This window comes from Engraulis encrasicolus, chromosome 17 (genome assembly GCF_034702125.1).
Source record: "Engraulis encrasicolus isolate BLACKSEA-1 chromosome 17, IST_EnEncr_1.0, whole genome shotgun sequence".
NCBI classification, from domain to species: domain Eukaryota; kingdom Metazoa; phylum Chordata; class Actinopteri; order Clupeiformes; family Engraulidae; genus Engraulis; species Engraulis encrasicolus.
The window spans coordinates 5402237-5412749 of NC_085873.1; the positions used below are offsets into that span (position 1 = coordinate 5402237).

The 10513-nt window shown below is 44.2% G+C and overlaps 2 protein-coding genes across 2 annotated transcripts in view; one reads left to right on the forward strand and one right to left on the reverse strand.

The window, feature by feature from the left end:
- The window catches only part of adrb1 (adrenoceptor beta 1), a 2546-nt gene extending 77 nt beyond the window's left edge, over window positions 1-2469 (forward strand). Inside the window, exon 1 of the mRNA XM_063221098.1 lies at window positions 1-2469. This exon is cut by the window's left edge and continues 77 nt beyond it. Within this exon, the coding sequence (XP_063077168.1) occupies window positions 232-1422 (1191 nt within the window). The 5' untranslated portion in view covers window positions 1-231 and the 3' untranslated portion in view covers window positions 1423-2469.
- A 4641-nt stretch (window positions 2470-7110) lies between these two features.
- Window positions 7111-10513, reverse strand: part of ccdc186 (coiled-coil domain-containing protein 186) — a 16839-nt gene continuing 13436 nt past the window's right edge. Inside the window, exon 5 of the mRNA XM_063221449.1 lies at window positions 7111-7122. Within this exon, the coding sequence (XP_063077519.1) occupies window positions 7111-7122 (12 nt within the window). The remainder of the gene's footprint in view (window positions 7123-10513) is intronic.

The following is a 10513-nucleotide window of genomic DNA, read 5'->3' on the forward strand; positions in this document are numbered from 1 at the left end:
GGGCCGTCCAATTGGATGACAAGCTGTGTGATGTCACAGCTTTAGCTCCCGTTTGCGGAGCGCTTTACGCTCACTGAAGCTATTCGCCAGATGGAAGAATCGCTGAATGGACGCACGGGCACAGCGCAGCAGAGCGCCGGTGCGCACCAGAGACGGACTAGCCGAAGTTCCGAGAGCAAGAGCGGCGTCCTGAATGAACTCGACTACTCGCCATAAAGAGCATCGCTCGCCATGGGGGATGGTTCACCGCCTGTGACCTACAGCAATGACTCGAACCGCGGGACACAGGACCCGAACTCCCCGGAGACTCCTTTGTCGGAACAATGGATGATTGGCATGGGAATGATCATGGGTACCATTGTGTTGATGATTGTCCTGGGTAATATTTTAGTCATCGTAGCCATCGCCAAGAACCAGAGACTTCAGACGCTGACCAACGTGTTTATAGTATCCCTGGCTTGCGCGGACCTGATTATGGGGATGCTTGTGGTCCCTTTTGGCGCTGCGCTGGAAGTGAAGGGTGTGTGGCTGTACGGGTCTTTCTTCTGTGAGTTTTGGATATCCGTGGACGTTCTCTGTGTCACTGCCAGTATTGAGACTCTGTGCGTAATTGCCATAGACAGGTACATCGCCATCACCTCTCCGTTCCGGTACCAGAGCCTGCTCACCAAAAACAGGGCAAAGGTGGTGGTGTGTGGCGTGTGGGCTATCTCCGCTCTGGTGTCTTTCCCTCCCATTTTAATGCACTGGTCGCGGGACAACGAGGAGACGGCGTGCTACGACAATCCACAGTGTTGTGATTTTGTCACCAACCGGGCGTACGCTATCGCCTCATCCATCATATCGTTTTACATTCCCTTGGTGGTCATGATCTTTGTTTATGCGCGGGTGTACCGCGAGGCTAAGCTTCAGCTGCAGAAAATCGACAAGTGCGAGGGGAGGTTTTACAACAACCAGAGCCTGTCTAAGTGCAAGCCCAATAGGAAAAGACCCCCCAAGATCCTTGCCATAAAAGAGCAGAAGGCGCTGAAAACACTTGGCATCATCATGGGTACGTTCACGCTCTGTTGGCTCCCGTTCTTTATCGTCAACGTCGTGAGGGTGTTCTGCGACGACTTGGTGGACAAGAACCTCTTCGTGTTCCTGAACTGGCTGGGGTACGTGAACTCCGCCTTCAACCCCATCATTTACTGCCGGAGCCCGGACTTTAGGAAAGCCTTCAAAAGACTACTGTGCTGTCCGCGCCAGGCGGACCGCAGGTTACATGTCAGCTCGTGTGACCTTTCGCGCTGTTCAGGGGGATTAATGAATTCTCTGGACCCGAGCATAGGCGGGACATGGTCGGACTGCAATGGCAGCAGCGACTGCAGTTTGGAAAGGAACGGTAAACTGAACCATTCACATTCCGAATCACAATTGTAGAAATGTTTCAGATGTAATTATCATGCTTTGCTGCGTAAAATGTAAGTTACAGCGTGAATTCGCCCCAAGCACAACTTATCAAGACCCACTAACACTTCTTGCTAGACCCATGCACGGTCACCTGTAGTCCATGCAAACATTTCTCTTGGACGATGGCTCAATATCTACAAAAGGACCCTGCTTTATTGGGGGTCCGCGTAAAGCAGATTTGCTAATATATTACCGGTGTGTGTGTGTGTGTGTGTGTGTGTGTGTGTGTGTGTGAGAGAGAGAGAGAGAGAGAGAGAGAGAGAGAGAGAGAGAGAGAGAGAGAGAGAGAGAGAGAGAGAGAGAGAGAGCGCGTTTCAGGAACCAGATGTTCTATCTTTTTTCTTTTCTTTTTTTAAAGAGTGAAGGGCCTGACTTCGCCCATGATTTACACAACTCCTCGGAGTTCCACACCCTGTAAATAGTCTAAGTATCGATGAATGTACAATTGTTGTTTTACCTCATTACCTATGTGCAAATTGTACGAAAGAGAATTGTTTATATTAAACAATTAGTTTGTACAGTATTTATTTGCTATACACTACAATTCCGGAGACTGACACTGTAGGCTATAGGAGGTGGGAAAGTGTGAAATTGTTGCCATAGTTGAATGAATGACGGGAGGCTTTAACGAGCTTAAAATGTTGAACGTCATTTTATTTTTAATCTATTTATTGTCTTGTAAGGCCTACCATTTAGTTGATAACCCCCACTTCTTAAGTGTATTTTTGAGCAAACGAATGCACAAAAGGTGCCATTTGGAGCCTCATAGCCTATTTCATCTCCTGACGCTTTTTGTTGTCCCCAGCCCGTGTCTTTCTCGGCCGGTGTGGTATTTGGTGTAGCAGCTACTCATGCCTTGTGAATCATTGTATCAAGGTCGCCGTCTGGACGAGTGTGCAATAAAGTGTCATTGTGAACCCGCACCGTTTTTTAATGAATTGTATTGTATTGTAAAGAGCACTTTGCAGAGGTTCCAATTACAGTGATGACAACAGCAGTGATTAAATTGATTGTGCTCTCACAAAATGCTTTTACTTGTGTTATTGCTGCAATGGGCTATCTGCCAGGGTTTTTGTCGAGAACGCTGGCGAGTTTCACGTCAGGACGCGTCATTCGTTTAACCCTTGGTGTCACATAAACATCACATTTTTAAGTAGACATATAGGCTACCTTCTGTCTGAGAAACAAAATGCAGTTGCAATGCAAAACAACTTTATTTAAAAAAAATGAATGTGCGAGCTTATCCAAAATTAATGCAACAGAGGCACTTAAAACTAAACGACTCTAACGAAAACTAAACGACGTTTTCATGGATAGGCCTATTAGGGCAACGCGGCACTTACACAGTAAATGTTGTGGTGTTAATTCAACACTTACAGAGTTCATTTAAGTCCAAATGGACTCAAATGAACTCTCTAAGTGTTAAATGAGCACTGCAGAATTTATTGTGTAGGATAGGCTACGGCAGAGAGACGCACGCGCCTGCTGACCAGGTGCTCCACGAGAATTCCTCCTGACTGGCCCCACTTGACTTTCCGGCACTTAAAGCACACATCACTCACATCTCTCTAGAGATGTCAAGACGCTTTGCAATTGATTAGGTAACTTGCATTGAGTTGTCAGAGATGGTTGGTAGTCTAAAGGATATGATGACACATGCTCATTGACCAGTTATGTTTACCTAAGGTCTGTGGGCCGAAAGTGCAGGTCAGAAGTTTCGACAGCAGCCAGTTCGTTCGATAAGAGCAAAAAAAACTAAACAAGGCTTGACCACCATGGCGTCTTTGTTGCATCAGAGGTGAAAACAAGGTGAACGTCTAATGATCTACAGCTTTGGCCAACTTTAAGCAAGGAAGTAGGGCACCTTGATTTGAATTTCAAAGTCAGACCCATGGCAGAATGAATGCTATTATATTTATAGTACATCCATACAGCCACGATAGCCTGGTTTACTTAAATAAACAGACTTTGACAGAGATAGGGCACAGACCTCGGGATGGAACTAACGCGGTAGGCCTAAGCTTCTGGCAGCGCATACACACCCAGAAAAGGCCTAGTGGGCCCTAATGACTGATGCTGACATGAGTCGTGTCAAGAGCAGGCCAAGGCCATCAATTAACCAAACCATCCATTTATAGGCCTCCACAGGCAATCTCTTTGGTTTTATTGACCCGTGGTTGACACTAAATAGCATCAGGGTTATGGGTGCCTCTAGCATATTGCCATTAAATAGCCTAGATAGCCAACCTTAGCCTCGCTGCGTATCAATCATAACAGCTCACACGTTTCCTGAAATGGGTTCTAGTAGGTAAAAACACTCTTAATTTATTACTGTCTTTTGCGCGCTATTTCCAGATATGTTTGTTCCCCACAGAGTGCAGGATGCCAGGAATCTACAATGGACAGCGGACTAAATGGCCTCTCAGAACAGCGGGATAGGCTTTCCGTTTGCTGCTCTCAACCCAGCATTTCCCGCTCATTTAATGTGGCTTAACAAGACCACCTACCTTATTCAACGACAGAGCACATGTAAACACTCTTAACACATCACCTTACTTGCACTTCACCTTCTTCTTCTTCGCGACAAAGGGCCTCTCCGGCAGAAGGGTTCAATTTGAGCTCCCAGCTGTGTGGATTATTTATCAGGTGCAGGCGCGTGGACACTTTAAAATGCATTAGCGATTTGTCCTCGCGCTCGCACTACTCCTCAGAGGCGCGCGATGCTGCTCCCATTTGGGTAGAGTGTGACGAGGCAGGCTCAGAGGAATACCGATTCCCCGCTTTAGCTAATGAACCCAGCTTAAATATGATTATGTCCACTAATATATGCAGCCGACCTGGGTGGAAAACAACAGCGGCTTGCATCCCATGTGTCACATTCTGAACAGAAGGCTTCAACGATGTGTTATGCCTTGCCACATTGATAATAGAACATATAGGCCTACCTTAAATGGAGTTAGACAGGATGGCCTTTAAGGACAAATACAAAGGAAAGAAAATAAATAGATTGGTAACTAATAAAAAAATAAAAATAAAAAGGGGTCAGAAGGACATGAAAATATAACACAGGAATGGGAAAAAACTAAGAGAAGAAAAGTTGCCTAATGAGTGCATAAGGGAAGACAAGCTGTGCTAAATTAGACTTTGCAACATGAAAAGAAAAACACATTTCTTTCTTTCTTTCTTTCTTTCTTAAGGGGTTTGAACAAGAGCAGAGAATAGGCCACCCACATGCTGCTGCTGTGCAGGCCGCCAATCCTTTCAAGGGTAGTAATGACTCGAGCTCACTTACTGGAGTCAGAAATCATAATCTCAGTAGCCTTATCACACGCACGCACACACATACACATGTACACACACACACACACACACACACACACACACACACACACACACACACACACACACACACACACACACACACACACACTGTCTTTCTTTCTCTCTCTCTCTCTCTCTCTCTCTCTCTCTCTCTCTCTCTCTCTCTATCTGTCTGTCTGTCTGTCTGTCTCTCTCTCTCTCTCTCTCTCTCTCTCTCTCTCTCTCTCTCTCTCTCTCACACACACACACACACACACGCGCGCGCGCACACGCGCGCACACACACACACACACACACACACACACCTCGAGGTACTCCATCTAATGCCTTGGTGGTCACTTGTTTTGTTTTTTCTTCCTGTTTGAAAGTGCAGTCAGCTCTGCAACCATCAAAGACAGGCACACACACTAGATCAAAATAAAACTGCCCCCAAGCCCCAGACCCTAAATAACAAGGCCATATCTCACCCTGTTGCAGTGATAATGCACGGAGTGGGTATAAATAGTAGTCTACACGGCAGACTGGGTTCAAAAGGCCAAGTGGGCCTGAAATAGTATCATCCGTTACATATCTTCACACGCTACCCTGAAAACGCACGCATGCAGGCAGGCACGCACACACACACACACACATACACAGACATGCACACACACACACACACACACACACACACACACACACACACACACACACACACACACACACACACACACACACACACACACACACACACACACACACACAAACTCCTTCCCCAATTTCATAACAGACACACACACACATACACACTCACACATACACACACACACGTACACACACACACACACACACACACACACACACACACACACACACACACACACACACACACCCTTTGGTCGCTCAGGAACAGCATCAATCCCCCAACACATTTTGATGTCAGCTCATAGCAGCCATTAACACTTTGGGGTGAGATAAACTCCTGGATGCTTTTTCCTTTGCGTTGGCATGTTGATGGGGCTGGGAAAGAAGGTGTGTGTAGGTGTGCGTGTGTGTGTGTGTGCGTGCGTGTGTGTGTGTGTGTGTGTGTGTGTGTGTGTGTGTGTGTGTGTGTGTGTGTGTGTGTGTGTGTGTGTGTGTGTGTGTGTGTGTGTGTGTGTGAGCATAAGGACAAGTCTGGGTAATGATGACTCTGTGTGTGTGTGTGTGTGTGTGTGTGTGTGTGTGTGTGTGTGTGTGTGTGTGTGTGTGTGTGTGTGTGTGTGTGTGTGAGTGTGTGTGTGTGTGCGTGCCTGTGTGCGTGTGTGCACGTTCATGTGTCAGGATAAGGACAAGTCTGGGTAATGCTGACTCCTTAGTACATGAGTTGTTTGCTCTCTCTGTATGTGTCTGTCTATAAATTCCTTTTTTCCATCTGTCCATTTCTACATGGTCTGCTGTGAAAACCCACCTGGGAAACTCCCATTGTCACAGCACTCCATTGTGACACAACACTCCATAGCACAGAGTGCTCAGTGCACACAACACATTTGCATTTATTCCTCACCTGTGCATGGGGGAATCTCCAAACAGCGCCCCAAGGGAGGAGTGCGGCAGGACCATACTCAAGGTACCTCAGTCATGGAGGAGGATGGGGGAGAGCACTGGTTAATTACTCCCCCAACGAACCTGGTGGGCGAGGAGTCGAACCGGCAAACCTTTTGGGCAACAAGTCTGACACCCTGACCACTTACCCATGACTGCCTGTGTAAAACGGTAAAACTAGGGTTGAGGCCATTATGAATCAAAGCAGAAAGTCACTCGTGCACTGTAAAATATGGGGTGTCAATGATTGTTTGTATTTGTCTCTGAATGAGAGTAAAATTCAAATGAACAATCATGGGTGTACATGTTGTACAAGTTTTTCAAGACATATTTATTGGCTTGTTTATTTGTACCGTTTTTAATGCTTTACAATGTCAATAAACAAAATCAATCAATCAATCAATCAATAATGTGACCTTCAATCAAGGGCAAGACTGAATTGATGCTTCTCTCTAGTAATATAATGATGTGTGTCAAGATCTGTCAACCATCAATAAAGAGATACTTACACAGTGAGTATTGAAGACTTTGGCCAGTAAGTGGCTTACAGCAACCTGACACTGACATTCCACCCTGGGTCTCTCTTCTCCGCGCTGTCATTTTATTATTCTAGAATACGTGACATCCGGACAGACACATTTCCTATCTTCCAACTTCAAATTCACCATCTGAGATTAGCATTCTCCGCATGTTTCCTGTTGTTCATTTTTCTGTTTAAGGAGTTAGCCTGTTTTTATTCAGTGTACGTTTTAGGGAGTATAGACCTTCTTTCCTTTAATTGTCTGACTGTTTTGCAGAACAACAAACAAACACATTTCTCTTTTAATGACGATAAAAATATAGAACGCAAAATCATGATTCTATTCATAATGTTGTCAGCTTATCACTTCAATCCGTGTGACAAGAACCGTTACACTCCCCCATTGCTCTAACTGAACTGGTTTTGATGATGCTGTAGGCAGGGGGGCTCTATGTTAACTTTTTCATCACCAGCCAAAATGGCAAGTAGTTCTAACTAGCCCAATACACTAGCCAGGCCGTGCCTTCTAGTGACGCAACACCTTCAGCGTTGCTGCTAGTCAGGTCAAGAGCAATGCAAGTACTTTCTGAGCTCCCGTAAAATCGGGAACTCTTCCCACTTTGTTGGGAAGCAAATAATAATTAGCAAACAAAGGGAGGCTGTTTGGGAAATACGTTTGGGAAATGTTAATTGTTATGCTCTTGGTCAGACCAAGTCTCGAAAAGATTTGAAAGTCGATGATAATCAGGCTACCAATACACACTCACTAATGGGTTAAAGTGGCTAGTAAGTTGGTCTTTTCTACCAGCCAAGCTGAAATTTCACCAGCATTTGGCTGGTTGTCTGGTGTTAATTTAGAGCCCTGGCTGTAGGTTTGTCACTAACAAAAGGGGAATTGTCTGCCCTCTTCTTGCTATTACCTAATTAGTCACCTTCCTCCTGGCCAGGATTAACCTCTGATCTATTGGAAGTCAGGATGTATGCACCCCCTCTGCACCTTGTTATCAATACGTCACAAGGAATAAAATCTTTTACTTCAATGCCATCAGCCAGGTAGGGCCAGTGACTCGTTAAAGTAATCTGGGTTCAGTTCCTGCCCGGGTCAATTGCTATTCCTTCCCCAACTCTCTCCCCAGTCATTTCCTGTCCCTCTCGCACTAACCTAGCAATAATAAAAACAAAACAAACTCCCCCACCCCCCATCCACCACCCAATATGTATAAGATAATGAGGGCCCCTCTCTTTCTGGGCCCATGACATCTGACCCTTGTGTCTCCCCCTGTCAGCATCCCTTCAGCCAGGTAATTGTCTTTTGAGCAGGTGATAGAGATACTAAAGCACCTTTTTTCTTTTTCTTTTTCTCCAGGCCTTATCCATATAATTATGTAGTCGCCTGCCGATGCGGTTGATTGTCCAGAATGTCAACCTCACTTCTCCTCTGATGATAAATTCATTAATTTTGCTGTCAGGGATGTTCCTCGCATCAGCAGTCTTGATCACTGGAGGAACATAGGTCATCTTTCAAAACCAAAAACTGTTACCGGTAATGTACTGGTAATCTGCTTTTGTGCTGTGTGAGTTAATTTTAGAAGGAAAGGGTTATAGAAAGAAAAAGTATTATAAAGTCGGGGCTCATGCAGGAGTGAAATCTGTGTGTGTGTGTGTGTGTGTCAGTGAGTGTGTGTGTGTGTGTGTGTGTGTGTGTGTGTGTGTGTGTGTGTGTGTGTGTGTGTGTGTGTGTGTGTGTGTGTGTGTGTGTGTGTGTGAGAGTGTGAGTGTGTGTGTGTGTGTGTGTGTGTGTGTGTGTGTGTGTGTGTGTGTGTGTGTGTGCGTGCGTGCGTGCGTGCGTGCGTGCGTGCGTGTGTGCACGCATGTTTTTGTGGTGGCTGTGAATCGAGTAGAATGGAATGCTATTGTCATTGTCTTTCCATACACGTAGGCCTACAACGTAACCTACTTCTAAATGCAGTGCAGTACATGCACAATGAGACTGAAGTGTACCACTTGCCAGTTCCACGTGTACAATAGAAGTGATAAGAAATAGTCTACTATAGTAGAATGGATAAACAGATAAACAGGAAATACTGCAAATAAGTGTATAAAACGAGAAACAAATGAGTCAGCCAAGCTATAATAGGATGTGACTGAAGGGAGGGTTTCATTGCCATCATTTACATGGGGGGGGGGGGGGGGGGGGTAACACTTTACTTTACGGTACAGTTACCATACGTAGTCACTGTGTACTTTCTGGGTAATAACACACAGCAAATCGGTCAGAGTACATTTAACTCTGAGAGTACTCCCAGAGTATATATAATCCTCACTGGCCAGTGTTAAATAACACTGACACTGAGTGTTAAAATAATAGAGTTGTTTAATTAACTCCACCAGAGTAAATCGAACAACTCTCTCAGTGTTACTTAACACTACCCCAGAGTATATATAATCCTCACTCACCAGTGTTAAATAACACTAACACAGAGTGTTAAAATAATAACACTAGCATAGAGTTCTTATTTTAACTCCACCAGAGTTAATTGGTACAAGTTGAAATACTACTTCATTGTTAATTAACACTACAATTGAGTATATCAACAACAAGTGTTACCATTACAACAAAGCAAAACATTAAGCCATTTCATATTTCAATTGTTTTTATTTTCCTCACAGCAATTTTATATCAAGGAAAAGACAGGGACAATATACATATTGCCTGCGTCTGGCCCATATGCATTTTGTAAAGAAAAACATTTGGGTGCCAAAAGATCAGAGCACTTGATAACAAAGTATTCTTTTTCTGTATGAGAGACAATAAATGCATGGAAATGTTCATCAAACCCATTATTGATCATTTCACGGACAACAAACGAAACATCACCACCACACAGTAACACTTTCACTATCTTACAAAATAGAGGCAATTCATCCTCAACACCTGTACAAACGATTAAACCCTCCCTATACTCACAGCCATCCACTTTCACCCATGACGTGCAACACAAATCCTGTGTTGATGCAAAATATTCATGAATATCAAACTCATCAATAAACAATTTCATTGGCCCATGCTCCAATTTATTTAGGCTCATTCTGTGCCAATGTGAAACCCATAGCCATTTGATGGGCCTTGGCCAGAGATTTTGTTATGTTTTTAAAGTTTTTTATTGAGTCTTTAAAAAACTTGTGCTTAGCCTCAAATCTGATGGTCGATATATGCAATAATGGACCAACTTTCCTCAAGCATGAAGGATAATGGATCATCAGATGGTGTTTCGGCAGAAGTCGACGTGCATAGGTTTTTTTAAATAGTTCGTGGTGTTCATTTATTAGGTGTTTCAGATAAACAGTCATTCCCTCGGTAAGTCGAGGGGAAAAAACTACATTCATTATCTGAAGTAACAAAAGAAGTAATGTCCAATGTGCGCTATCATTAATAAAGAGGTCACCAAAAATTAAAGGAGTGTTCCTCACAAGACAAAAAGTCTGTATCGCATTCAGGCCAATACCATTCCCAGTTCCATCAAGATTAACATTGGTAGGCCTGTTTTTACGTTCCATGTAACCATAGTCAAATGAATAAACTCGAGCTAGGAAGATCACCTTTACTTATTGAACCAGAACTAGTAAGGTGTTCAAAAGCAACTTCAGCTCAAACTG